This window comes from Lentinula edodes, assembly GCF_021015755.1.
Source record: "Lentinula edodes strain Le(Bin) 0899 ss11 chromosome Unknown C8R40scaffold_3, whole genome shotgun sequence".
In the NCBI taxonomy this organism is placed as follows: Eukaryota; Fungi; Basidiomycota; class Agaricomycetes; order Agaricales; family Omphalotaceae; genus Lentinula; species Lentinula edodes.
The window spans coordinates 960,932-987,738 of record NW_025764309.1 but is presented as its reverse complement, the minus strand read 5'-3'; the positions used below and the strand labels follow the sequence as shown (position 1 = coordinate 987,738).

Here is a 26,807-nt window from a genome sequence, read left to right as displayed (position 1 = left end):
AACCTATTATTCGCGCGGACCCGTCGATGCTGACCTGCTTCGACCCGGCTGATAGAGAGTTGTATGATCTTTGGGCACCAAAAAAATGATAGATGCATTAACTCTGTCACTACATGATTTTTGAACGATTTGTGGTTTTTTTGCTTTGGCCTCCGAGGAGTAGCCTCTCAGGCACCCGTTGTAGCAGGTGGCTGACTCAGCCTGAATGATTTCGGCGGCCGTGATCATAAGCACACATACTCAAACTCAAGTCTGAGAGTGACACTGACAAACCGAGAAATGATGTTTTCACTCTAACGTGCTTTCATTCTTTTACTCTCATGTTCCGCCCTTTAACCTTCTGGCTGTTATGGGTTTCGTCTTTCATAGTATCTGTGCTGGCCGCCCAAAAAACAACCTTGCCTCGCCCAGCAGACCCTTTCGCAGATCCGAGAGATGACCCATACAATCCACTACGTTACATCGCATCTAATACCTTGACCGCTATTGCTTTCAGTTCAGTCATTCGGTCCATCCACAAATGGCGTTCCGATTGACTTATTCATATCATCTTAGGTCTCCTCGTCTTTGTTGCAATAGCACAATCTTTGTCTATATGGAAATGGGGAGGGAAATTCATGCTATCTATGACTATTGGAGCTTACAGTGAGCTATCTCAAACTAAAACTTGGATCTGAACGAATGAATATTTAATAGCATTCGCTTTCGGAATTGGAACTCGTTTTGGACTTCACTCGCATCCCGAATCGAAGGGGATTTACATCGTTGAATACCTTTTTGTGGTCCTTTCGGTGTGTTCTTCGATCTAGTCGCAATACCTCATTCAATTTAACCATCCCTCCCACTTCCACGTAGCCTTGTGCTTTCATCGCAGCTGAATACGTATTATTAGGCCGCTTAGCACGCTATCTTCGATGTGACAAGTACTTGTTGGTCACCCCACGCCGAATCACCATAACTTTTATCTCGTCCGACATTACCACATTCTTGATCCAGGTGCGTCGCTGTGCTATCACAAACATCCATAGAACGTGCTCATGTATGTTGGTTCGAATAGGCAATCGGAGGGGCAATGTCAATATCTGCAAATGATGCACCTCTTGCTCTTGCCGGATCCAGAGTCAGTATACTTTTTGTAATTTTACCCTCGACGTTCAAACTGACCGTAAAATCTAAACAGGTATTCCTCACAGGACTCGCTTTACAGCTCTTCTCCTTCTTGATTTTCACCTGCATCTTTGTACTCTTCCTGTACCGTGTTCGAAAATATCAGTATGAAATTTACTTGAAAGATCAAGCACTTGTTTGGTACAAGGACTGGCGCGCTCTCGCCGGAACCATGATTGTGAGCTGTATAGGAATTCTGGTACGTCCCGCGATATCCGTCGAAATTCTTATCGCGAGTAACACTTGGCTGTGTAGATTCGTTCGGTATACAGAACGATCGAACTCTCGGAAGGCTTCCAAGGACGCCTCGCTACCTCCGAACCATTTTTCTACGGACTCGATACACTCCCGCTATTCCTCGCGATCGCGGTTTATCTTCCGTTCTGGCCGGGAAGGTTTATACCACCATTCACAAACGCGGCAAAGATCGAGAACGAGGAAGAGGTGAAGAGAAGTCAAGCCTCGACGGTAGATTAGAATTCATCATCTTTATGCGTTGAGTGTTTCCTCGTTGTTAGAGGTACATTAAGATCATTAGGCTATATTGGACTATTATACTACTCGTCAGCATTTGGATAATTATCCTGATATGGTACACACGCACTCTTCTAGAGAGAATTTAGGAATGCAGTGAGGCCAGATTGGCCACTGTTTGATGCATTTTTGGCTTTTTCTTCCTTGGCTCTGTTCTGAGCTAACATCTCATGCAATCCATTCTTTTTCTTTGGACGAGACCTGGATTTTGCATAAGTAGGAATAGGAGTAGATGTCACTCTAGACCCCTGAACGGAGGGCACACTGAATCCCGAATTGGGGAGTTGAGATGATGTGGGCGGCAGTTGTCTAGATGCAGTCTCTCCTTGCACAATGCTCTGCGATGATGACGCCCTCGACTCAGCGGGAGCATCGTTCGGCGTTTGAAGGGACTTGGAAGGTACGTGTAGTTGCTCTATATTCAACAAATCGGCTGCTTTGAATGAAGAAGTCTGCTGTATTGGGAACAAAGATGCCGGTTCCCTGTCAAGAGGAAATTCAGTCACCCAGCCGCATTGAAAACACGTAGATTGCCGCGCCCTTGTATTGCTGCTCGTCCTGTGAGTAGGTGTAGGTGAATTCGTTCCGCCTTTCCGTCGTCGCCTTGCATTCTTCATTCGGACGACTCTGGTGCTACTGTCACCAGCAAACAGATAAAGCCCACATTTGCCGCAACATGAGTTCTCGGAATCAGGGCCTGTGGTTTCTGCGAGTAATCTACGATTTCTTCGAGTATGTAGAGCAGCGAGCGTGGGCGACACCGACTGCAGAGTGTAAGGTATAGAGCTTTGGAATTTAGCGGTGACATCCATCGATTCGGAGGAGAAAAGTACAATGGCCACGGAAGCAGACAATAATTGGGTCACGTGACCGGTCAATGTTCTTTGTTCTTCATCTCAATTGAGTGTTAGAACAAAAAGGCTGGAAGAAGGATGGCCGTACTTCACTTTCAAGCATGCTGGCCACTGCCTCGCAACCTTCCGACTTACACGTTCCTCCTTCATCTTTTTTATTCATGAACTCGAATTCGCGCTCTACTTCTAACCTTTCTCTTAAATCTTCACGAAGTCGTAAACATTCACTGACTTTGTCAAACACGATGGGCTGGCTTTCGCGACATTCTACACAGTCCTCAGTTTCTTCTTTTTACAAGGGAAACAAGAATGGTTCATCCCCTGCTTCACAATCCCAGCATAAACCTGCGAGGAGCATTGAGCTTGTGAACAATGCTCGACATGGTCCCCTTGGATCCGGCGCCACTGTGGTCAGGACTCCGGAGGAAGCTTTGTATGACTCCGGAGTTGATAGCAGACCCTCATTACAGCGCTCCTCTACCTCTCAATCTTTCAATTCGTCCAGACCGACTCTGCAGCGTTCAGCTACCTCTGGGTCAAAGCCACTGGAGAGCCCGCCACTGCCATCTCTTCCGCCTGATCTTCGCAACTCCGATCTGAGCTCGGAAGACGAATACTATGACGAGGGCGACAATGATATACTCAGCGCATCTGCGGGGTTATCCTGGCCTACTCCGCCTTCTGCCATTGCGCCTCTTCCTCCTACTCCATCCCTGCCCAGTCTCCGATCTTCTCTCAAACCCAAACTCAGATCCAACTCAGACGAGTTCAGAGTACCAGCGCTCCCTGCTCATGTCACTCAGTCATCGCCTCAGCCACCTTTCGAGCCAGTTTTGATATCTGGTGTACCTTCTGGCGTAGTCGATCCTTCTACGGTTCTGGTGACTGTGGAAACTTCTACCACATCTCACAAGACCACCTTCAAAACTTTAACTTCGCGCCCATCCCAATTGGCTTCCTACCTCCATTCTCTGTTCCCAAGACCACGGCGGGACTCAGATGCGTCGTCGGTGTATTCCACAGCCAGTGATGATATGTCCACCTATCGGAATCACCTTGCTTCCCAAGGTCTGCTACCGCAGGCTCCTGTGAATATCCATATCTTCCTCGATCGTCCCAGTGCACCGTGAGTATCCCTTGGTCCTATCATTCTGCACTCTTATTGACACCGACTTGCTTTCTCCCAGATATGTGCATATACTGAACTATCTCCGTTCTCCAGTCGGAAGTGCAGATGCTCCAGAATTACTCCCAAGAGCTGCGCAGCTGCATCCACCCAACTCACAGAGCCGCCTCGAGGCACTGCTGGAGCTCCGCGATGAAGCTTCCTATCTCGATCTCGATGACCTGTACAAACTTTGCTCGGATGAGGTCCGTCAGCGGCAGCCTGCTCTCCAGCCTCGCCTTCCTCGCACACATTCTCGTGGACAGAGTTCCAACTCCACTAATCCAGGCTACGGCGTGGATAGTCAGCATACCTCCCTCTCGAGTATGCATACTCTTCTCGATCGATCGGGGCAATCACCACCCCATGTTCGAGCAAGGGAACTCAGCACGATATCTGATGACCGCGCGTCAATCAAAGCGTCGAATGAGTATTGTTCAGATTTTCAACCCCGTTCTCAAACAACTAGTAAACGTTCGCCTCCTACTCCCGAGTCTTGGAAAGATGGTCGTAATTCCGGATCCAGTACTAGCACTAGAGGAGCACGTCGGAACGATTTGCTGCGATCGCCTCCAGCCGGCTGGATTTAACATTCAGTGGTAACTTTTGGTGTTCCACTGTCGAGTAGTTGTATATTCTATTCTTTGTTTGGTATCGTACGTATTTCCCTCTTTTTATTTTATTTCATGTATCCATTCGTTTGTTGTCCTACATTGTGTACATCAGTCTTAATGTGAAGAATGCATGGTATGATATTCGAGAACTGCATATGCAATGCTCTATACAATTGACATGTATTCGCGTGTGAGCCTTCATCGATCATCGTTCGCCTTCGGCGCTCTCCAATTTCCAATCCCAAGGATAGCTTCAAATTTTGGTTGCAAGGGTTTTGTCACCGTGCACCTCTGTACACATCCGCGTTCGACTCTAGGTGTTTGCACAAATAGTTTACTTCCTAGTAGCTGGTTAGCTGGTTTTGCTTACTGAGCTGAAGCGGCACATAAATAAAAGCATAGTGAATTTATTTTTTCTCAATACTAAATGATGGTACACGACGAAATACAAGCTACGCAGCATAAACGGGTTCACCAATCTGTAAAAGTAATCCACATAATACGTGTGAGCAGACCACAAACGGCCGTAAAAACATGACCAGGGCCAAAGAGATTGGTTAGGTCAGTAACTTCATAAGGAGAGGAGAGTGAAAGAATGGAGGCAAATTTGAAGGATTAGGTAGAAATACAACGTGTTCAAGAGGAGACCCCAAAGCAACTTCAGTTTCAATTCTTCTGCTCGGCGTAAGGGTTGACACTGTACACCTTTATGACAGGAGGACTCTTAGTCAGATCAGCAGTAACAATGACCTGGAGCAGATGTAGTCAGTGATCATGAGATGCACAAACAGCGGAGATACTGACAGGAACAGTCATTAGTTCGCGGATGTCCTGAATTTTGTGACCAGAAGGAGCTTTCCTGAGGCCCTCGAAAACAGGCGCGGGCTTGGCGATTGATAACAACCTCTGTTTCGATGTTTCCGGCCCCGCAGATTGATCATTACGACCCAGAATAATCTCATCTTCTTCAACATCCTCCTCATCGAAGAGCGCCTTTTCATCGTGCACTGATCGGGAGGTTACTTCCATCTTCAGAGCATGCTGTTCGGCATTCTGCTTGATCTTGTTCAGATGTTCGTCGTCGCTGTTTTCAGCCAACCAAGTAATCACATCCTTATTGGACCAGTAGATCTGAAGCGTATGAGTGTGCTCGTCGTAGACATGGTTCTGATCATATTTGAACATCAGTTCGGATTGTGAACAAGCAATTGAGAATACTCACGTCGATAGGCATTTGGTCAACATGAACACGCTTCTCAATGCCAAATTCGGGGACTAAAACGTCAAAGGCGGCGTCTAGCACGTTTATAACTTTGGCTTGACGGATAACAGGACCGTATCGTTGAGTAAGATCAGAGATCAGCACACATAGATACAAGTGAGTGGATTGCTCTTGTGCCAGTGAAGCAGAGTCTCGTTTACTGTGGGCCAACGCAATGAGTAACGATCAAATGAGCTGCAAAAAGTTCATACATGTTACATTGTTGGGCTACCTTGGCCACAGCATCGCGGTCCATAGTGAACTTGGGCTCAGCTATCGAGAAACAGGTATATGAGCGATTCGTAGAAAAAGCACTATAAACAACGAACCTCCTCCTTGAAGGATTGATTCGAGTTGACGATGAACGAGAAGGTCAGCGTAGCGACGTATTGGCGAGGTAAAGTGGGTGTACAAAGGGACGTTCAAGGCGTAATGGTGGTATTTGGCAATATCCAGCATTCCGCTACAGAAGTACTTGGCACGTTGCGTGGCTTTAAACGAGAGCAACTCCAGCAATCTTCGAGCAGTGGGGTCACGTATGCTGTCGAATGAGCGCATCAGGGCACCAGGGGAAGACGTATCCATTTTATAGCCAAGACGTTCAGCGCGTTCCAAAAATGTGTTCTGGATCAATAGACCAACTTGGTGAGAGGTTATAGACAATGACGTAAGATACTTACAAGGCGACGTTCAAGCGGGTTGTCATGTCGGCGAAGAAGCGCCTGTTCGGAAAGATGCACAGCGACATGTTGCGCGACAGACAGGTTGGTAAGGAGCATGTACTGTTACAATGCAGATATTCAGCCAACTCGAGATCTTATGAAATATGAAAGATATTAGCTTACTTCTTGTATCAAATCATTTGCATCGTTGCGCTCGCGCTGCCAGCAGTCAACCGGGATTCCATTATCATCCAGCTTAAACTGTAACTGCAAAGATTCGAGACTGAGAGTTCCGTTGTCGAATCGCTCTTGACGCAACTTTTTCGCGAGACCATGGAGTATTTTGATATCGTGTTCAATATCACTTGCATTATGCTCAGGAATTACGGGAACTTCGCCCAAAGTCTTGCCTTCAATCACATTTTGAGCATCCTCGTAGGAGAGTTGAGAGGCCGATCTAAACAAACGTCAACGATAAATCCTATTGCCCTTGAAAAAAACATACCGAATGATAGTTTTTCCGAACCATTTGTTCAGAATCTTAGCTTCTTTACTAAGGGTGAAGATCGCAGAGAAAGCGAGCCTGTCTTGACCAGGTACGAGACTGCAAAGTTGCTCACTTAAAGCAGGAGGGAGCATGGGGACAGAACGTTGAACGAGGTAAACACTAGTGGCGCGTTTGCGAGCGTCGCGATCCAACGCAGTATTTGGTTTGACAAAGTAAGAAACGTCAGCGATGTGGACACCGACTTCGTAAGTCCCGTTATCATTCAACTTAATGGACAATGCGTCATCCAAGTCCTTCGCCGTAGCTGGATCTATTGAGAAGACACGAGCTGTTCGAATGTCCTTCCTGAGCTCTAGTTCGCGTTCAGGTATACTAAATCATATGTAGTCGTCACACGATGACCAACAACACAAATAGGTATATACTCACGACCATGGGATGGGAGGCAAGCACTTGATGACATTGTCCGTGAAATCCTCGGTCGGGAAGTTGCAGTCTTTGAGAAGGGCACTTGTTTCAACCTCAATATCACCGATGGGACCAAGTTCCTCCACCAGAGTACCGAAGGGATGCAGGGAACTAATGGGCTACAGACCAGTCAGCGAGTTCATAAGCAAAGAACAACGAGAGGAAGACTTACGTGACGCTTGATACAAGCGACGAAAAGCTTGTTAACATAGGCGTCTGAATTCTGGATGAAATCAGGAGGTGCCTGCTCCGTGGGGATAGCGATAAGAGGAACTCGCTTGTCAGTAGGTTTGAACCAGACAATTTTGGGTCTCTCGAGGGGTGCACGCCTAGGTTCATCGCCTTTGTCTCCTTCACGTTCGCGGCGTTCCGCCTCCTGTTTCTCCTTCGTGGCGGCAGAAGAAGGACGCAAGAGACCGAGAGTTCCAGAGAAGAGCTGTCCAGGCATGCGTTCAACGACAGCAACAACATGGCCAGCAAACTGGGGCTTGACATCGTCAGTAACCCTACACCAATCATTAATGTTGTAACAACTTTAGACACAAAAAATAATCACTCTTCGTCCTCAAACAACATCAGACCTTGCCCTTCGACCTCGACATCGTCCTTCTTTTTGTCGTCCTTGCGACCAGCGGTTGACTTGAGGTCATAGGCAGCGTTTTCCTCCTTCTTCCGTTTCTTCTCTTCCTTTTCTTTCTTCGTACCCCAGACTTCATCAACATCAAGAAGCTCGACAGCCACAATATCGCCTTCCAAAGCACGGTTGCGATCCTTAGAACCACAGATATAGATATCCGCATCGAGTACTTCGGTTGCAACATATGCATCTGATCTGTTTCGTTTATTTACACGGAGAATACCGACCACCAGTTTGCCTGCTGCGAGAAGGGGAGGGAGTGACGCCTGAGGAAGATAGGGGGCAAATAGAGATTTGCGCTGTGGTTGGGCAGATTGCTGTTGGAGCTGAGACTGGAATTGCTGTTGTTGCTGCTGCAGTAAATTGATACCCCCAAGACCCATACCCATCATATTCGCGGCCATCATGTTAGGCAACATATTAGGGAAACTGAACGAAGCCATCTTGTGATGATGCCCTCCGGCGGCAGCACGGAACTGCTGCAAACTCTGAAGTTGCGCTTGAGCTTGAGCAAGATCTGAGGTGAATGCGGTGTTTTGTATACCACCGACACCACCATCTGCAAAAACAAAAATAAGAACACATGCTCGAATAAGGAGAAAGGATCCAAACGTACTGATGCGCCAACTATTGTCTGCGCGCGACACCTGACGCGAATGACCATTGAAGTTGGAAGGAGGCGCAAAACCATCTTCGAAGCCATCGTTGACATTAAAGCCGCCAATGGAAGTACCAGGACCAGACTTGTTGACTACATTCACACTATGTCGACGACCATGTCCTCTAGGAATGCCTTGATTCTGACCATCTAGGCCAAGGCCAAGGCCCCCTAGATTGTTAAACTGACCCATAGGATTCTGAGGCACATTGAAAGCGCCAGCTCCTATACCAGGAGCCGTGCTCTGCACGCGTCGATGACGATTAGGGACCAAGCCAGGTGTTTGGAAGGACAGAACCTGATTTGAAGCGAGTTGCTGTTGGTACAACGCTTGTTGCTGGTGCTGAAGCGCTTCAATTTGACTCTGAAGAGCAATCTGACAGCATACAGTCAGCCACATGATCATAAACAACAGCAATAACAAGTCAAGACCTGCTCAGCCATTATGCCGGTAATCTCTCCGCTATCTGCCTTTCTGTGACCTGACTCGTGGACTGGTACATCCGATTGATAATTCTGTTGTTGCTGTGGAAACTGGAAACCAACATCCTCGTTGATGGGAGGTCCCATACCTCCTGAACGTTGTGGTTTCTTCGTCGCACCGCCGCCAAACATGAAATTAGGGGCAAGCTGAGGACGTCCAGATGGGCCAAGCTGGTCGGTCTGCTCTTGTTGTGCTGCCAAAGCGGCGAATCGAGGAGCGGTAAAGCTCTGGGACTGTGAACGCATCTGGTGTCCAGGGGAGGTGTAATAGTTACTCGGAATTTCACCTTCCTCAAGCGGCATGCCAGAGGAATCTTCGGCATCCTCCATCATTGAGCCAAGGTTAGGAGAGAAAGAGTTGAAGTTACCGGAGAGACCCGAAGCGCCCAGTGACTGAACTTTGCGATGTTTAGGGTCAAGGTTACTGGCCATACCAGCGTACGTATTCCCTGGTTGGAAAACGGGTGCGTTAACCGGGAGGTTGGATGACACGGAGCTACCTATGGGACCAGGGTTGTTAACAGGAGGCTGGGGTGATGTTGTTTTGAGATCGGCGATTACCCGCTGCAGGGAAGAAAGTGCGTCACTCGACTCCTTGTTCTGAGGGACAGGCGACGATTTTGCATCACGTCGTCCGGCCTGAGAGGCAGAAGCCTTGCGATGGGTCTGCTGACGGTTCGCACCACCAGTATTTTTACGCTGCTGCTGCTCCGATTTTTTACCAGAGTCTGTCCCTTTACGGGTAGCAGACTCTGAACCTGATTCTGGCGCCTGAGTGGGCTTCTTATTGCTGCTCCGGGAAGAAGGGCGAGGGTTTCCTTGGGCATTGTTCGTGTTGCCAGCAGGTTTGGAATTCGAAACACTCCGTTTAGCACCACGATTATTGGCTGAAAAAACGGGTTTCTTGTCCTCCTTCTTCACAGAAGGTTGAGCTTGAGGCGTAACTTCATCGGTCATGTCGTTCGTAATGAGAAAAAATGGAAAATAGATGACTTTTCAACAGTTTTTTTTCGTTTCAAATATCTACGGGTGATGACGCGCAAACAGGGATGAGCGAACAAGACAACGAAATCAACCATAGATATATACCTTTTAAGTTGGTTATACTCTGTGATGAGTTGGACGGCTTTGCCCTGTGGGGCTTGTGAAGGAAGGAATGCTTATCGGTTGTGGAGAGTAAGAGAGTAGGTTATGTCGTTGGAGACGCAACGCCCCATCAATGATATTTTTCCCACACGTACATGGTGCAACTGCGGTTCTTAGAATTGAACGAAGTTATCGCTAACAAAGTACTATGTATTGAGGGAAGTTTTCTGAACGTTAAACTCTAACAAAAGTACAAAGTGTGGCAGACTCTAATTATTGCAGCCTTTGAATAATAGCTTTGGTATATTCTCTTGTAGAGGCCTTTCCTCCTAGATCACCCGTGATAGCCTTACCTTCCGCAATTGTCTACAATGAATTTTCAGTCAACCTATTCGCCGATTATAAAACTGAAATAGGTACCGTCAGTGCCGCCTTCTCGATTTTAGCAGCGTACTCGTCTAAGTTCATGTGTCTATAGACTTATTTCAGCAATGGCTTATTTACCGCGCACGCGGACGAAACGTACCTCAACATCATCAAGGACGATAGCAGGAGGGCAGTGGGATTGGCCAGCCCTTTACCTGGTGACATTTTATTTGTCAGTATCGCGATGACACCGAGTAGAAGGTTTACTTGCCGGCAATGTCAGGAGCCGATCCATGTACAGCTTCAAAGATGGAGGCGTCCTTGAGTAACTCAAGCGTCAAAACTGATGTCGCTTGCAATTAAACGAAATATACTCACACGGCCGATGTTTCCTGAGGGCGTAAGTCCCAGACCACCGATGAGGCCAGCACACATATCAGAAAGGATGTCGCCATATAAGTTAGGCATCACCATGACACGGTCAGCATAAGGCTTGGGGTTTTGAACAATCTGAGGGAGACATGGCAAATTGGCGACAGGCTATGAGAGGCAAGGACTCAAGCCCATACCTGGAGACAAACACGGTCCAGGAGATCTTCGTCGTATTGGATATCAGGGAAATCCTTGGAGACCTCACGACACGCTGACAAAAACATGCCATCGGACATTTTCCTTTGAAAGGATTTCAGAAATTATAAACAGGATATTCGATCATTCATACATAATATTGGCTTTGTGGACTGCAGTGACGCGATGTCTGCCTTGCGATTGCGCGTAATAGAAGGCGTAACGCGCGACACGCTCAGAGGCCTCCCAGGTGATGAGTTTGATAGATTGTACGACGCCATTGACAACCTACACGCGAAGAATAGCATTCAACGTTATTTCTTCGCGTCGAAACGTTAACGCACCTCGTGTTCGATACCGGAATACTCTCCCTCGGTGTTTTCACGAATGAGGACGGTGTTGACATCGTCGTATGGCGTCTTGAAACCAGTTATAGAGATACATGGTCGGACGTTGGCGAACAAGTTGAATGTTCGACGGAGTGTCAAGTTCAAGGAGACATGTCCTTTCCCGACTGTTTCACCAGTTGAGTGTAACCGAATATTGAAAAGTGTCTGGCTTACTGGGAGTAGCCAGAGGTCCTGAAGAAAGGATGATTAAGAGAAGCGTCCACATCTCTGCATTGGAGAATCGCACCTTTCAAGGCAACAGTATTGCGCTTGACGGATTCGATGGCAGTATCCGGAATAACAGTCTTCCCTCCTTTCAGTATGGGCGTCACGCTGACCTCCTCCCACTGGATTGGCACCTGTTAAAAATGGTTAGCGACACAACTGCGATGATGGGTCAAATATGACGCACGCCCGCCGCGGAATAAATATCCTTAACGGCCTCGCTGATTTCAGGGCCAATACCTTCGTAAAAGTTAAAGCAGTCGCTCAAACAATGTAGCGTTCTTCGTACCGTCTCCAGGGATAAGAGTGACGGTGTATTTTCCCTGTTAAATGTTTCAATCATGCATGAACAAGTGAAGGTCAGTCAACAACACACATTAGTACCCTTTTGTCCGGCGAAAGCTGCTGTCGGAGAGGCAGAAGCGTAACGTCTGATAGCCTACAGCACATGTCAGATTGCTGTGTATTTCATGACCAGAAGACCCAACCTGGGAGCTTTTGAATGCGCCCTGCGCAATGCCAGCTAATGATCTAGAGGGCAGCATATTTTTTGTGATAGAGGGATGGATGGAGAAAGTTATTTCCAGTCCGATTGTTCCGAAAACTATCGAGTCACGTGGCAAATGACGCACTAGACAGCCAAGCTTTGGCGACTTACATATACAGTATGTATGTACGGACAAATTTATACAAGAATAACAAAATATATCATACAGGTTACAGATGCTGATTATCCGCTCAGTATACCATTCAATTCTTGTCGGTACTTTTCCAAATTTCGCTCGATTTCTTCGTCTTCCGGTGACTGTTCCACGGGCTGTATGACCCAGAGGATATCAGTAACAAGTCTCTGAATGTAAGGAGTATGCACGTACTGGGAGCTCGGTGCTCACGGAGCCTGCCTGACCCAGCTTTCCGTCAGTTAGCTGGAACAAAACCTTGTCAACTTCCTCGTCAGCTTCCTCTTCTAGGTCCTCATCATCGTCCATTGCCAAGGTATCCTCCATCATCTCTTCGAGAATGCCCGCCTGGCCAAAAAAGTTCATTTCTCAAAAGTTATATGCTCTTCGTTCGTACCTTGGTCATTTCCATGCTCATTTCTCGCATCGATTGGCTCACTTGGGGCAATTTGACTAGCGAATTCGACAACCTCATGATCTCAGTGGATTTCTGGAGTGAGCCGGTTACTTTTGCCATCGCTTCAGAACGGGAGATGAATATACTTGAGGAAGACAATAAGATAGACAACGTACCGAGCTGTTGCTTTAACTGTATTCCAATTGACCCCAATCTTGCCTTGCTCACTGACAAACGGTCTTTCTGCCGCTGTGATCTAACAACTTCACGAGCCAATATACGTGCAGATTTGACATCCCCCTTCTTTGCCAACTGTTTGACGGTGTTCCTTGCTTTTCCTGTCTCCACCTCTAACTAAAGTGTTTCTCGTGAGCATTGGTAGAAGCTGGTGAACATGTATGATCCAACCTGCCTCATGTCCCTATCTAACTTGCGACTCTCTTGCCCCAGTTTCGCTTGCCATGCTCGAACCTTTTCTTCCGGTGTAGGCCCGTAGAGAAAGCGATTAATAGTCTGCATGGTGGTCAAATGGAGGAAGGCCCTGGCCTGCTACGGCATGGGATTACTTACATCATGCCCAGCGTCTATCTTTCGCTCCTATAAGATTGGCGTTTCACGGATTCCTAGCTCTTTCAACAGTTCGTTCACCATCGGTCTGGTACCGGTACATCTCTACTATAATTTTGATCTTGCTACTATATCCCGGTGATATAATATGCTTTATCTTGCATTTCTCGTTGTCCTATTTCCCGCCTTTCGTTTTGTTGTTGGCGATGGCATCACACCTACTGCCCCAGGTCCAGGCGATCAGTTCAACGCTGGCTCGCCTTGTACAATCCAGTGGCAAGTGGGCGAAAACTGGTCAAACTTTACAATTTGTAAGCTTCTCTCGTCGACCGCTAAAATGAATTTAGTCTTACGACAAAAACCTTTCTCAAGCCCTCATGTCAGGTTCCAACACCCAGATGCAGCTCGTAGCACCAGTCGCAAGCGGGTTGGATGGTTCAAATGCAGCTCTTTCTCCTTTCAATTGGACATGTCCAGAGGTAAACCCCTACTCGGCGATATATTTTTACCAGGTATGATTTTGCAATCCTGCAGCTTTCGTCAACTTTGGTCCAACTTGATCCTGACATGTAACTAGTTCACCAATAGCAACGACACGACAAATTCTAAATGGACAACTCGTTTTACGGTAAGTACCTTATTAAGTATATGGTAAAGCGGGTCAAATGTCATATTCTAACATGATTGATTGTATTCAGATTGCCTCACCTTCTGGTGAATCATCCCCACCCGCGAATTCCACACAGCCTAACGGAGACAGTATCCCTTGGGGAGTCGGTTCGTTGAATAGCGCATCGGCGAACTCTTCTGACAGCCAGGAGTCAAACTCTTCCTTATCTGCGACGACCGTGACATCAGCACCTTCCAGCACCATCACTGCGTCAAACAGCCCGCCTGGCAGCTCTTCAAAATTGCGCAAGTCCAGAATGAGCACTACCAGTACTGAAAGACAAGCTACCCCAACCATTGATATCCCATCGGGGACGCTGACCACAGACGCTGCAGCAACCGCAGCAACATTCGCAGCCTATCGGCCGAACGTTCAAAACGGGAACAGCGCCCAAGGATGGAATCAAGCATTCAGCGCATGGACAGTAGTTTTCGTTCTTGTCCTGATAGATTTGAACAATTTACCGTGAGACCTGCGCTGTTATCCTAGAGGAAGGGCGCAAGCGGGTACATGACTTTGGATAGCTTTGGGATACATAAATCAGTCTGCGGTGCATCATCGAAATTCATCTAGTAGTAGAGATAGTAGAAAATTATCTGAACTGCTCTCGAAGCTCTATAGTCCACAGTATCGGCTTCGAAGTTTTTACCCAAACATCCACTCCTGGAACCAAATGATTAGACGTGGAGACAAGTCCGTCGAAAGATGAAGTATGATTCGCTTTGGTCACGATCAGTATCGGAGTCAATATACAAGGGCGGGACTTACTCAAATTCCAGCGAAGACCCGATGTTGATAAGATCGTGCTTTCGATTCCGACAGGTAAAAGTCCACAGGTAACGCCGAGGATCGTATGGTCTATTTCTATGATATGTTCTCCCTGAAAAAAGGATAGGATATCATAGTTCATCATCGATTGACCAGATAACTTACACTATCGAGGACCCAACATACATTGTCATCCGTGACGGCATATACCCGATCTCTGACCTTCCGTAATTTATGAAGATAGGACAGAGTGTGAATAGTTTGATCAAGGCGTCCAGCCAGTCCTCCAAGAAGAATAATTTCGTATTGCTGTTAAAACTCGTGAAGCGCTATCCAGATCTAATGCAAACATCAAGGCGATCTCGTACACTCGTTCCTTCGGTTTTTTCTTTCTCTATTATCGCAGAAATACACTTCATTAGATCTGTAGAGTCTTGGTCGTCATCCTTCTCCACCAAAACGCCCTAGATTGGGCATGAGGATGTATGCAGTGGGTCAAACAACGACATACGGACTTTGGAGTCGTAGTATTCTCGTACATCCGGCCGCAAAGAGTCAAGGTCGCCCCTGATCAGGTCCGGGAGGTAGCTGAAAGTAGTTTGAATGTCGAAAGAACCCAACTAAAGAGAGAATCCATACAACGCTGTATTATGATTTTGCTGGCGTAAAGTGTCCAATAGTCGATTAGCTCCGCCATCGGCGCAACAGTGCCAACATGTAGAATTCCAGAGACGTTGCAAGAGAGAACAAGAAAAAGGTTGATTCAGGATAATCAGCACACGTTTCGGTGCAGTGTCGAGAGGGTCATTGCGAAGAAAGTCTAGATTCCAATGGTGGGAAATATCGCCCATTTCCGCGATGATAAGACTCAAGAAGTCGAAGGATAAAATGTTGTTGGGAAGTTTAACTTAAAGATTATACCGGTACCTCGATAGTACGTCAGCCCTACGCTTTCAGATACTTTATGTATCGTCTCGATACACAGAAAACATCAAATATATATTGCAATATACATAAACTCAAGATAATAGATACAACTGTTGCTACAGAGAACGGACAGAAACCATGGAAAGACAGAAGATCCTCACTCCGTTCGAGGTATTTGATTGACCAGCGCTTCCCAATAAAAACTCCAATCTTGATTGTCTGACCCATTGACTGCCCCGTTCACTGCGCCCGTTAGCTGCTGCACAGATGAGCCCGCGGCTGCCTGCGCTGCCCAACCAGAAAGATCAGCTCCGCCCTGCCCACCCCAAGCCAAAGGTGCATTCAAGCTTTCCAAAGGTGCATTGCTGACAGTGTTACACCAATGATCAAACAGTATCTGAGCGGTAGATTCAGATTCCTCCGCAGCGGGACTAGATGAAGCTGGGGAGTATTCTGGGGGATGTTGTAGACGTTGATAGGTCGGCGACAGCGTTAAATGCGCAGTGGTGCCGGCTGCGTGATTCCCATTGTAATTATATGTTGATGTTGGATTAATATGGTCTGAATCAAGATTGAACAAGGACGGAAATGGTGCTTTGGGAGAACCAACAGCAGGGGGAGAACGGTGAATGTTAAGAAGCAATTGTGCGGCATTATCGGGCGTCGTTACTGAGCCGTTGGTAGAATCCCCATTTGTAGTAGGTGTGACGGACGGAGGATCTGGTTTACTTCGTTGTAATGCTTTACTCTTTAGAAATTCTATGGTCTTGAGCTCTCTGCGCGTGGTCTCGTCTATTTCCCTTAGACCGTCATGATCAGACACAAAAGTATCTAGGATGGTATGCATGATGCTAGCATCTTCACCATTGGGATAAATGGCAAGGTATATTCCACTGATCATGGCAGTCTGGAATTCTCTGTATGCATTCCCCAATGAAATACGAACCTCCTCCGCTGCTGTTTCTCGAAACGCCTGACGAACTTGGTAGTCCTTAACGGCTGATTCGAAACAAGCTGCTCGAGATCGCGCATAGCGATCTGAGCTCAGGCGACGGAGTATATATGGACGATGCAGACTGGTCCGTACAAAGAGGACTTCTGTGATCAGCAGAAAGCGATGGATGGGAATGTAGGGCTTTTCTTCGTCCAGAGAGGTGTCGGGATTGAGAGAATAATGTGGAGGAAGATTGGACACATATCGGAGAATATCGTCATCCAACGCACAAACCTCCGAATAGTGACTCGGTGTTCGGACTTTCTGGAAATGGTGTACAATGCGACCAGTTATTGTTGCCAGCTGGTGGCGCAAGATTATACATGTCATACGGGTAGGTATTGACAAGGGGGGTGGTGGCTGTTTGAAAGCTGCGAGAGAATCATCATCGATATTGGAAGGCGGTAAGGTCGAGGTATAATCGTCTTGTATTGAATGTGGCCTGCCCAAGACGAGGGCGTATGAACGATCTGCATGGTATAGATATGACCTAAAATAGTATGAGAATATAGTGTTGATAGGCACAATCCAGACTTGCCATATTCGACGACGGTATTCAACCATAGCAGGTTCCATACCCATTGAGGCACCATCGCGATGCAAGCCCAAGGCTTCAGCAGTTCGGACGGCAGCGCCTAGTTGACTCCAACATTCAGTGATACGACGGTCGAACGTCAGAAATCGAGCACTCTATTGAGCGGTCAACCGAACCGTAATATAGTAATGTGAATCCAATATGCTTACGAGTAGACGGGTTAAGACAATGTCTAGAGAGTCTGGTTGTATCGCGGCTGCAATTAGAAGAGATCTTCGGGCTACCTAGATTGAGAAAGACATAAATGGAAAAGAGTGGACACTCACACGACCAGTAATATCGTAGGGATGTTATTCTTCTCTGGCGGGCATCACCAGCCAATTCCTCAGGAGCAAGTCTGACGGAAATCGCAAGGACAACAAAAAGAAGCGGAAGGAATCGGACATCATTGGGATTAGTAGCACTCAGACCATGACTGCCATGAGCAGACACTGCAGCATACGCTGAACGAAACTCTGGTTCAGAGATAGCGTAACGAGTCCAATTTCTGATAATCAGCGTCAAAATAAGTCGAGTTAAAAAGCCGGCCGATGCGTACAGAGAGGTAAAATAATAATTGATCAGTGCATCGGATGATCGGAGTGGTGGCAGTTCTTGAAGAATTTCGGGGATCTTGTGCGGTGATACTCCGCATTCTTGAACCAAAGTCTTCAGATTATCTGCCGCAGACGGTTCTAAAACAGGCACAACGGACTGGATAGTGTGGTTGCTCGAAGCCTATGTCCTCGTCAAGGAAAAGAACGTCATGAATAACACGTCGATAAACTAACCGCTTTTGGAGGCATTACAGCGTTTTGAAGCTAGAAGAATAAGTAAAATAGTACTTCGATTTGAACAGCCACGTACTTGCTCGAGCACCGACGCAGGTGCAATACTTCCCGATGCACTGTTTCCATACCATTTGCCACTTTGAAAAGCCCCTCCGCTGGCATCGTGATCCTCCTGTTGAGAGTGTACATCATCTTCTGTCATTGACATCGACCGCTGTCTTTCTGGAACATTGAAACCAGAAGATTCCAAGTCAGAGAACTGTGGAAGAGCCATTTCGATTATTTGTTCCAAACGAGCAATCCGAAGACCAAGGTCTTGGTCTGATTTTCCTGGGGTATACGCTTTGCAAAGTTCAGGCACCTTACGTGCGATGCACTGAGAGACAGATGTTGGTGTGAGTTAGCAAGAACTTCCAAGAACGTACATGGGCGCAAGGCATCTGGCGATCGCACTGTAAAGAAGAATACTTAAAACAACAGATAAGAGAATTACTAAAAGGTAAACGCACCTTTTGTTTTCTCCTGTAACATTTTGAACACCGATTGTAAGTTCTTCGGCTTTAGGAACTCAAAAATTTCAAACTTTCCTGTGACACTCCGAGCAACTAAAACTACCCCGAACAAGGTCGAAGAATTAGTCGGCTGTTCCCACAGAATGGGTTATAAAACCAACCTCACGCGGTTGCGCTTTCTGCTGGTTCCGTTCTCAGAGTCGTCATCCAGCTTCTTCCGCTTTGCAGAAGAGACAGGTAAAGACGGAGCTGAATGTGGATTCTTCATCGACGTAGCTCTGGATGTTGGGGCAGATCCCATGGAAGCTTGAGCAATAGCTACTTCAAGGGTGCTTGGCTACTAGATACTGTGCAAGGGCTATGCTCCGTTCAGGAAGTACGTTAGCAGCGCGACCAAGTGTAACTCGGAGCACCAAATGGCTGAAGACGATACAAATTCGAAGTATCCGTAGAATAAGGATCGTCGAGCAGAGCACTTGTACTGAAGTCGATCGGAGAGAACAGATGAACGGACTGTCGATAGGATGACAACGCTGAGAGAGACTGAGAGCAGAATGAGAGTTGACGTTGAACCTTGCTATAATTCTAGGCGCTTTCGCCGCCGCTTATCTTATCATCCTTCTTAAATAATTATCCGCTACATGGAGCCAGGTTGGAAACAGACCAAACTCTCTCTCGAACGACCGTATAAGAATGACAACGGTGAAGCAATACCAGTCCTTTACGACATCACGTCGGACGGTATTTTACACTATGAGCCGTAAGCTACTTTCTTCTCAGCTTTGTTCGTTAACAAGCCTTGTTAGCAAGGAAACTCCGACTGAGGTGCTTGGTCGAAATCTCCAACGGATCTACGAAGAACGTGGACTGGAATTTTTTGAACTCTTGAAGGATGGATCTCTGCAAACAGGCGTGCTGCCCTCCGCAGACGCAGCCGACAAACGAGAAGATGAATCTCAAGATACCGCGTTCGATGAAGAAAGCAATCACACAATGACCAAGGATGAGCTTTATAAATTGAAGATGGAGGTTATGCCCCAGCTATAGTGAGTGCTGAAGGTGTATGTTATGCAGAACTTATCATGATCGTACCAGCATTGCTTTGGGAGAAATGACGTTGGCTAGAGACCTATTATCATCTATTCTGGCCTCCTCTAACGGGCTATCTACAGCCTTGCCTTCCATTCTGCATTCCATTGCTGCTCCGGAACCCCAGATCCAACAACCGGAATCTCTACCTCCGTTGTCTGCGACCGTAGTCACAAAGCCGCCTTCAATTGTGTCCGTGCAAGCGTTCAACGCACAGTTGGCTATAGGAGGGAAAGACGAAGCTTTAAGGAAAGCTGCACATCTCTTCAAGTCTGTAGCTACGAGAATGGAACGTGGGAGGTTGCAGAACGAAAGGTATTGGGTTGACGCGCTCAAAATACGTCGCGGTAACTGGGGACTTGTTCCCGCACCTCTGCCACCTGGATCCGCGACAGGCAAGGGCGCTGACAAAACCTCAAAAGACTTCATAATCTCGTATGGACTGGAAGAATGTCTGTCATCTTTGTTTCATCATTCAGGTGCACTCGTATTGATTGTACAATTACAGCACCTCCGATACTTCGAAGAAGTGCTATCGCCCACATGTCCTACGGCGGTTCTGAGGAGGAGTCTTTGATATTACCACAGCGCTTCAATATTCGTCTACGCGTCTCTATCGGCAGCCCAGATGCTTCCGGAAATATTGTATATTCTCACAATGCTCTCGAAGTCTCACCTGAGGATCATGCGCTTTCCCTTGACGAACGTCTGAAAGATGCCCAGCGCGCGGTGATTGAACAAGAGATTTTCTCGATACTCGTACACGAGGCAGGTACATTTCCTACTGCCTCCGCTAGAGTTTCAGAAAGACTTGTCCTTGTGGATGTCACTCAGGGAATGGAACTCAAATTTGAGCTGGTAGGTGGTGTTTATCTAATGGCAAATCCCTACATACGAGTTGAACAAATGTGACATAGGTTGATGCTGGTATATTCTCGTTGGGGATGTCTTCTACTCAAAATCCTGTCAATCAAGCTAAATCTGATTTCATATACCACTACCTCCTCACCCTTCTCTTACGACGACATGCCTACGTCAAAGCTCGGCGACTTGGTACAGATTCATCCTCCAGTTTGAGTATCTCTAGTCTGGATCCATCTCAGGCCAATCTTCCAATATTACAACCAGTCATCGACCAGTTGCAGTATCAAATCTTCTGTGAACGTATCCACTCGCAGTTGAATGTAGTCAAAGCTGCATTAATTGCTGCTGGAATACCTTCAATGCTTCGATTTAATGCTGTAGGCGAGATTGGAAGCGAGTTGATCAAGATTCCTGTCGATGAAGAGGCTCGTCCATTGAGTGGTGTGTGTACTCTGAGAATCGACAATCGGTAAATTCGACCAACTTCACGGATCAACTTTTCCTAACTTACATCTCCACAGTCATAATCTGAGATTGACTCTGGTATCGCCGTCTGCTCTGACTGCTCATTTATCGCAAGCAACGATATCGATTTCCTCCATGCCTCAGTTGTGCGAACTACTCTCTGATGAGGTTGAACGCTTTTTCCTGGAGCGGATATGTGATGTGGGGCGTCGGATATGCAACGACATGGGTGCTGTCTGGTTTGTAGACTTGAATCGGTGTGTTGGGCGATGGGAAGGTTGCGTCTTGTATGTCTTTTTGTGCCTCATACAATGGTGATGCATTATTTTAATTCGTTCTTTTAGAAATTTTCAGATCACCTTCGGACACAAGTTCAAGATCATATGTATAGCAACACGTCTTAGTCGTACCGACCCAAAACACCCAGTCGTCGACACGTACGACTCTTCAGATGCAGAGAAGAGCTTGATTGATTGGGTCCAACATGTTCTTGGAAATGCTCTGAACGAATAGACATTCCATAACGCAATAGATCTCATTTATAGTGTCATACGAAAGATCAAAGAGCATAGGTATAGATGAATGAACATGAAACATGATAAAACTACCATGGAACCAGAGGACTCCCTTACTCGTCGTCGTCGCCAGCACCTGCACGGAACTGCTCGATTCTGGCATTGATTTTCTCCTTGCGTTGGGCATGGGTAAGTCTCGGTGTAGCATACTTCGAGCTCTCCGCCTTCCAGTCCTTGGTCTTTTCTGTGGGCTTGAAGACCGGATCTTCACGGATTGCAGCGTGAGCGTTTGTGTAAATCTCCTCCATATCCTCAGAGCCGATGCCATCTGCAAGGTAAGTTGCAAACTGCTTCTTGAAACTAAAGGCAGATGCGTAAGATCTTGAGTTAGCAGAGAAGTATAGTGGAACTTACCGCTCGTCATCTTCCTCCTCCAATGATTCCATGTACTCTGCGACGTGACCACCGAAGATGTACTTCTTCAAAACTTCGGCATCAAGTTCCTTGGACTCTGGGTCGTAGCCGGGGAAACGTTTTTCTGAATGGGGAATGAAGATACCACCATCCGATGCACCCTTCATTGCTCCAAACACACGCGAACCAGTCGAAGTGCGCTTGAGACCGACGTCAAGGAAGCATTTGAATGGTCGTGGGGCATCCTCTTCATCGAGGGCTTCGGTCAACGTGAATTCGCCCTCTGGTTCGGCAACACCCTCATACTTGTCAGCTAGCCCAAGCTTGGTCAATGCGCGACGTGCACATAAGAGACCAGTAGCGTAAGCTGTAATTATTGAGGTAAATAAAATCAGCGAATAAATGGGTAGTAAAAAAACTACATACCAGCAGCCCAGTTGGTGAGCCCATGGTTTATGCCGTATCGTGGAAGCTCTTTTGAATGTGCAGCGGCGAGTATAAAGTCACCCTGAAGACGAGCATACGCGATCTGGACGATGATGTCCTTGTTGGTGAATCGTACAACGAGGCGATATTTGGGGGCGTTACTTTGGGATAAGTTAGAGATTGATATACAGTACCAATGAGCCACTGCACATACTACTTATTCTTGGCCTGGGTGGTCAACCTCTTGCGAGCATAGTCTATATGATAAAGTCAGAACCAATTCCAAATAAGCATTCCGTGCAGCTCACAGTCAGTCTTTCCCTCTCTCCTTCTACGGTACTTGACCTGGAAACGAGAGAAGTAGGCACCGGACTTGATCTTTTTGACGAACGGCATCTGTGAAAAAGAACAGTAAGTTACAGTACATCCCACAATCTCCAATCCAATCCGGCCCATTGCACTTGGAATTTCCCCCCAAATTCGACATAGATTGAATTAGACTCTTTTGGAGGGCTTTTGGGGCGGGTGGTAGCATATTAGCGAAATTGAACGAACCTTGGGCTTGAGGATGTGTTGAGGAACTCAACGGGCAACGTTAGGCCAAACAAAATTTGGGACTGCTTTCGGCCCGAGCGTCCCGACAAGTGTAACATCGTGACGCTGTTACGCAGTTGTTACGCCCAGACGGTGTGACAAGCTCTCTCATTCTCACCCATGGATTATTCAAACTCGAACTCCTATTACAGCCAGTCGACATTCGACAATCCCTACCACAAACCATATGCTGGTCCATCTTATCCTGCTGCTGGATCCTCTTCCAACCATAGTGCTCCAGTTCCTGCCAACGCTTACGAATATGATGTTGGTATCTTGGCTCAACAAAGTGTCTATGTTCCGGGGGCGATGATTGACAAACGAGGTGGCTCGGGTGGCAAACTAGCCAAAGGTGGCAAACGAACCACTGTTTTGCGAAAGGGAGGAGGCAAGGTGTGGGAAGATCAGACGTTGCTGGAGTGGAATCCATGTGAGTTCTGACCTTTGGCTAAGCAATCCTCCTTCTGATGATAGTCTTTGCAGCTTGGTTCAGACTCTTTGTCGGCGATCTCAGCAACGACGTCTCGGATGATGTTTTGTCCAATGCTTTCAATAAGTATACCTCATTTCAGAAAGCGCGAGTCATCCGTGATAGATTGAGCCAGAAGGTAAATCTATCCAACTTTTCCTTGCTGTTTATCCTGACCTAATGTCTCTTATCATAGGCCAAGTACGGTTTTATTGCGTTCTCTGATCCTGAAGATTTTTTGAAGGCTTGGAAGGAGATGGACGGTAAGAGACATCTGAATCGATTTTCCGAATGGGGCTCATTGGGCTTATTCCAGGCAAATACGTGGGTAACCGACCTGTTAAACTTCGAAAGGCCGATGATGCTGCTATTCGTCCCGTAGAGATTGGTCATCGCAAGGCTCGTCAACTCGAGAAAGATTTGAAGAAGAACCGACACAGGCCCTATTGATATGCTTCAGGCAAATGCTGTATAGGCTAGTATTTTTTCCCGTAACTTCCGTGAACGCTCTCAAACGCTTTTTGAATGTCGTATATGGCATGAAAGGGATAGTGATTTTTCCAAGTATACGTAGTCTGCGGTGATCTATGGTAACTGTTTACTGTAAATTTAATACTCTATCACAAACTTTCATACAAGCAAAATCAATCCTGGTGCGAACATGAGGCGACGTCGCCTATGTGCACGATATGTTTGCCGGAAGAGAAACTAACCTCCGCATATTTCAGCGTCCCAAGAGCATTTAGCACTTTTCACGGAAGCACAGGATATCCTGAATAGTTAGCACGCATATAGTACTGTGAGTAGGAACTAGTAGTCGTAGCGCAAGCCTAACATTCACCACATGTAATTGGCAATGATAAAATGCATTCGCTCGCTCAGGAAACATGGCTGTGGCTGTGCTATCGTGGTATTTCTAAGTACATAGGGACAGCGCTCGCGTCTTTTTCTCTTTACTTTTACTATGACGATGGGTAGAACTAGTGAGGAAACTTTTGTCCTTTGTTTCAAGGTGCTCACTGCTTCTTAGAACATAGGAAACCTATAGTACCATTGAAATCAAGTATGTAGCACTAGCTCGTACTTCCTTTTCCCTCTGATTATCAATGGATTCTTTCCAGAACTCAAAAAAGATCCTGGAATCCCTAAGCTCCCTGACATCAAGCAGCGGAATGAACTCCGACAACGCGCTCGACCTGTATGTCTTTGATTCCACTGCCTCATTGGTTTCCCCTCCATCCGCCCCGCCACTTATACGATCCCCGATCATTACTTGCAGAGCATCCCAACACACAGATCAGATCCCGACTGTGTCATGGCCTCTGAGCCCACACTATCTTCATTAGCACAACTTGCCTCCAATGCCGAAGACGCTTTCGATTTTTCGCAAAACCAGGACCCAGGCTCATCGACCGGCAAGACGAAAGAACAAATACGAAAACATTACCTGAGAACACTTCACAAAGTTATCGATCAATCAGATATCATTATACTCGTACTGGATGCGCGGGATCCGGAAGGTTGTAGGAGTCGGTTGGTAGAGGAGGAGGTAAGAAGAAGGGAAAGTGAAGGGAAGAAGTTGGTTTTTGTATTGAACAAGGTCGGTGAGTGACTCTCAATCAGTATCATATTCCGCGATCTGTTACTCATCGTATTGCTCCTTTCGTAGATCTCATCCCTCGCGCCAACGCTCAAGCATGGCTCAAACACCTCCGACACAATACGCCCACTTTACCGTTTTTATCTCCTTCCTCAGCCCAACACCAAAGGACCAACATATCCTCTTCCACTGCACCTTCGCTTCTTAAATTGCTCAAGGCATATAAGCCTAAAGCCGGAAGTGTCACAGTCGGTGTTGTGGGTTATCCGAATGTTGGAAAAAGTAGTTTGATTAATAGTCTGAAGAGAAACAAAGTACTTTGCTTCTCTCCAAAAACATGACCAGTTTGAAGTAATGACCATCTTTGTATAGGTGTGCGCTGTAGCTGCCCAACCGGGTCATACCAAGGAACTCCAGTCAGTACAGCTTGAACGGGGAATGCGTATAGTCGATTCACCCGGCGTCGTTTTCGACGAGGACGATGAAGATTTCAAGGGTCAGAAGAAGGGCAGCGTCCTATTGCGGAACGTTGTCAAGGTTGAGGATGTAGATGACCCGATTGCTGTTGGTGAGTTGTATTTCGTGATTCTTTCGTATATCATCCAATATACCTGACGATTTAAAATCGATTCCTAGTTGAAGAGATCTTGATTCGCACAGAAAAAGAAACAATGCGCAAAATCTACTCGCTGCCTGATTACAACGCTACTCTGGAATTTCTTACGATGTTGGCGTTGAGTAGCGGGAGATTATTGAAGGTGACCTTATTTTGTGAATCCTCTGTCTACCTGCCTTGACCTCAAATTTCCAGGGCGGGACCCCTGATATAACATCCGCTGCTCGTCAAGTCATCACCGACTGGAACCATCAGAAGATCCCATACTGCTCTGTCCCTCCGACAATCCACCCCTCATCTATACCCTCTACTATCCCTTCATCAATGATTTCCGCCGTTCCTAACTTTTCGACCGCGCCTGATCTATCTGGCTCTGCACCAGGACAAGCTGGACAAATCATCGCCCCGGGAGCAGAGAACGTCGGACATGCACAGATATTGTCGTCCTTCTCAGAACCGTTTGAGCTGGAAGGACTTTTCGGCGCAGCTGATGCTGGTGCGTTCGGTGGAGGTAGATCTGGCCCGGATGTGAATATGGATGCGGAAGGGGATGGAGATGACATGTTTTGGGATGCAAATGAGACTCTTGGCAATGAGAATGCGGATGATGGGATGCAGGAAGGTGACGCGTAAGTGGTTTCGTCTCCTGCGAGATATACACGTTGGAATCATCTTTCGCACGTTCCCTTAGGACGATCTCTGCTTCAGAATTTGCATCAAGACGAACATCTCTCGGCAAACACCTTCGTTCCCCCTCCCCTTCAATATCGGTCGGGCTATCACAACCACACGAACCCTCCAATGTACAACTACGTCAAGCAAAGCGCCATCGAAAATCTCATCTCATCCCCTCATATGATGCTCCTCCAGATGCACATGTGTTGAGGGAGATGGGGAAAAGCAACCCAATGAACAGGCGAATGAATAGGATCATGGCAAAGAAGGAGAGGAAGAAAGAACGGAAGCTTTCCAGACATGTGATCGGAGAAGGTACTGCTGGTGGAATGGAAGTCGACGACAGCGCCAATTTGGGTTTGACCTTTATGGCGTAACGCGTATGATATTCCTTGAAAACAACTAGCAGCTCAATTTACACATCTCAATGACAGGTGCTAGCATTTTATGGTCCCGTTACGCAATACGAATAGTTTGATATAGTTTTTCGTAAATGCAGAGAACATCAGATATAGAAACTACTGAAAGATGTAGATTTTGCAGATGCGATAGGTAT

General features: G+C 46.9%; 13 protein-coding genes across 13 annotated transcripts; 6 read left to right on the top strand and 7 right to left on the bottom strand.

Annotated features, from left to right (window-relative positions):
- Positions 1–320: 320 nt before the first annotated feature.
- Positions 321–1,644, top strand: C8R40DRAFT_1158498 (RTA1-like protein; the record flags this gene model as incomplete). The annotated part of the gene is made up of 7 exons (XM_046229745.1): positions 321–495; positions 556–645; positions 697–791; positions 856–996; positions 1,058–1,120; positions 1,181–1,366; positions 1,423–1,644. The coding sequence occupies 7 exons, from the start codon at positions 321–323 to the stop codon at positions 1,642–1,644; spliced, it is 972 nt and encodes a 323-aa protein (XP_046090992.1).
- Positions 1,645–1,775: 131 nt separating this feature from the next.
- On the bottom strand, positions 1,776–2,513 carry C8R40DRAFT_1166124 (uncharacterized protein; the record flags this gene model as incomplete). The annotated part of the gene is made up of 1 exon (XM_046230800.1): positions 1,776–2,513. One exon carries the CDS (start codon positions 2,511–2,513, stop codon positions 1,776–1,778), a length of 738 nt encoding a protein of 245 aa, XP_046090991.1.
- A 203-nt stretch (positions 2,514–2,716) lies between these two features.
- C8R40DRAFT_1158497 (uncharacterized protein) lies at positions 2,717–4,310 on the top strand (the record flags this gene model as incomplete). The annotated part of the gene is made up of 2 exons (XM_046229744.1): positions 2,717–3,681; positions 3,743–4,310. 2 exons carry the CDS (start codon positions 2,717–2,719, stop codon positions 4,308–4,310), a joined length of 1,533 nt encoding a protein of 510 aa, XP_046090990.1.
- A 416-nt stretch (positions 4,311–4,726) lies between these two features.
- On the bottom strand, positions 4,727–10,224 carry C8R40DRAFT_1140708 (RNB-domain-containing protein). The gene is made up of 14 exons (XM_046229477.1): positions 10,101–10,224; positions 8,961–10,034; positions 8,487–8,904; positions 7,790–8,429; positions 7,406–7,739; positions 7,195–7,352; positions 6,763–7,137; positions 6,441–6,714; positions 6,276–6,377; positions 5,925–6,219; positions 5,808–5,868; positions 5,557–5,755; positions 5,139–5,501; positions 4,727–5,084 (listed from the first exon to the last, which is right to left on the bottom strand). Exons 2-14 carry the CDS (start codon positions 9,966–9,968, stop codon positions 5,001–5,003), a joined length of 4,311 nt encoding a protein of 1,436 aa, XP_046090989.1. The 5' UTR covers positions 9,969–10,034; positions 10,101–10,224; the 3' UTR covers positions 4,727–5,000.
- A 146-nt stretch (positions 10,225–10,370) lies between these two features.
- C8R40DRAFT_1158495 (uncharacterized protein) lies at positions 10,371–12,189 on the bottom strand (the record flags this gene model as incomplete). The annotated part of the gene is made up of 14 exons (XM_046229743.1): positions 10,371–10,463; positions 10,518–10,569; positions 10,624–10,678; positions 10,735–10,783; positions 10,842–10,973; positions 11,033–11,135; positions 11,185–11,318; positions 11,375–11,544; positions 11,594–11,611; positions 11,667–11,778; positions 11,832–11,884; positions 11,934–11,967; positions 12,021–12,083; positions 12,133–12,189. The coding sequence occupies 14 exons, from the start codon at positions 12,187–12,189 to the stop codon at positions 10,371–10,373; spliced, it is 1,125 nt and encodes a 374-aa protein (XP_046090988.1).
- A 79-nt stretch (positions 12,190–12,268) lies between these two features.
- C8R40DRAFT_1083588 (vacuolar sorting protein VPS24) lies at positions 12,269–13,323 on the bottom strand. The gene is made up of 5 exons (XM_046227263.1): positions 13,130–13,323; positions 12,898–13,075; positions 12,722–12,843; positions 12,520–12,672; positions 12,269–12,461 (listed from the first exon to the last, which is right to left on the bottom strand). Exons 1-5 carry the CDS (start codon positions 13,238–13,240, stop codon positions 12,375–12,377), a joined length of 651 nt encoding a protein of 216 aa, XP_046090987.1. The 5' UTR covers positions 13,241–13,323; the 3' UTR covers positions 12,269–12,374.
- Positions 13,324–13,436: 113 nt separating this feature from the next.
- C8R40DRAFT_1034292 (uncharacterized protein) lies at positions 13,437–14,427 on the top strand (the record flags this gene model as incomplete). Its single annotated transcript, XM_046223417.1, has 4 exons — positions 13,437–13,599; positions 13,661–13,800; positions 13,866–13,916; positions 13,987–14,427. The coding sequence occupies 4 exons, from the start codon at positions 13,437–13,439 to the stop codon at positions 14,425–14,427; spliced, it is 795 nt and encodes a 264-aa protein (XP_046090986.1).
- On the bottom strand, positions 14,313–15,675 carry C8R40DRAFT_452028 (thiamine pyrophosphokinase). Its single transcript, XM_046235102.1, has 6 exons — positions 15,366–15,675; positions 15,242–15,314; positions 15,095–15,190; positions 14,892–15,035; positions 14,727–14,838; positions 14,313–14,678 (listed from the first exon to the last, which is right to left on the bottom strand). The coding sequence occupies exons 1-6, from the start codon at positions 15,575–15,577 to the stop codon at positions 14,551–14,553; spliced, it is 765 nt and encodes a 254-aa protein (XP_046090985.1). The 5' UTR covers positions 15,578–15,675; the 3' UTR covers positions 14,313–14,550.
- A 135-nt stretch (positions 15,676–15,810) lies between these two features.
- C8R40DRAFT_1244903 (uncharacterized protein) lies at positions 15,811–19,113 on the bottom strand (the record flags this gene model as incomplete). The annotated part of the gene is made up of 10 exons (XM_046233613.1): positions 18,686–19,113; positions 18,600–18,623; positions 18,522–18,534; positions 18,438–18,464; positions 18,089–18,388; positions 18,013–18,042; positions 17,781–17,959; positions 17,509–17,729; positions 17,392–17,462; positions 15,811–17,337 (listed from the first exon to the last, which is right to left on the bottom strand). The coding sequence occupies exons 1-10, from the start codon at positions 18,823–18,825 to the stop codon at positions 15,811–15,813; spliced, it is 2,532 nt and encodes an 843-aa protein (XP_046090984.1). The 5' UTR covers positions 18,826–19,113.
- A 52-nt stretch (positions 19,114–19,165) lies between these two features.
- On the top strand, positions 19,166–21,455 carry C8R40DRAFT_1166118 (subunit 17 of mediator complex-domain-containing protein; the record flags this gene model as incomplete). Its single annotated transcript, XM_046230799.1, has 7 exons — positions 19,166–19,284; positions 19,331–19,570; positions 19,620–20,065; positions 20,122–20,471; positions 20,531–20,946; positions 20,999–21,229; positions 21,287–21,455. 7 exons carry the CDS (start codon positions 19,166–19,168, stop codon positions 21,453–21,455), a joined length of 1,971 nt encoding a protein of 656 aa, XP_046090983.1.
- A 115-nt stretch (positions 21,456–21,570) lies between these two features.
- Positions 21,571–22,693, bottom strand: C8R40DRAFT_1158506 (60S ribosomal protein L5; the record flags this gene model as incomplete). The annotated part of the gene is made up of 5 exons (XM_046229746.1): positions 21,571–21,817; positions 21,872–22,238; positions 22,298–22,458; positions 22,512–22,554; positions 22,606–22,693. 5 exons carry the CDS (start codon positions 22,691–22,693, stop codon positions 21,571–21,573), a joined length of 906 nt encoding a protein of 301 aa, XP_046090982.1.
- A 318-nt stretch (positions 22,694–23,011) lies between these two features.
- On the top strand, positions 23,012–23,810 carry C8R40DRAFT_1035405 (RNA-binding domain-containing protein; the record flags this gene model as incomplete). The annotated part of the gene is made up of 4 exons (XM_046223500.1): positions 23,012–23,321; positions 23,375–23,499; positions 23,557–23,623; positions 23,677–23,810. 4 exons carry the CDS (start codon positions 23,012–23,014, stop codon positions 23,808–23,810), a joined length of 636 nt encoding a protein of 211 aa, XP_046090981.1.
- A 276-nt stretch (positions 23,811–24,086) lies between these two features.
- Positions 24,087–26,791, top strand: C8R40DRAFT_451484 (uncharacterized protein). Its single transcript, XM_046235101.1, has 11 exons — positions 24,087–24,159; positions 24,243–24,343; positions 24,391–24,423; positions 24,482–24,558; positions 24,640–24,964; positions 25,030–25,274; positions 25,333–25,528; positions 25,597–25,718; positions 25,772–26,205; positions 26,268–26,631; positions 26,686–26,791. The coding sequence occupies exons 2-10, from the start codon at positions 24,325–24,327 to the stop codon at positions 26,626–26,628; spliced, it is 1,812 nt and encodes a 603-aa protein (XP_046090980.1). The 5' UTR covers positions 24,087–24,159; positions 24,243–24,324; the 3' UTR covers positions 26,629–26,631; positions 26,686–26,791.
- The last annotated feature ends 16 nt before the right edge of the window (positions 26,792–26,807 follow it).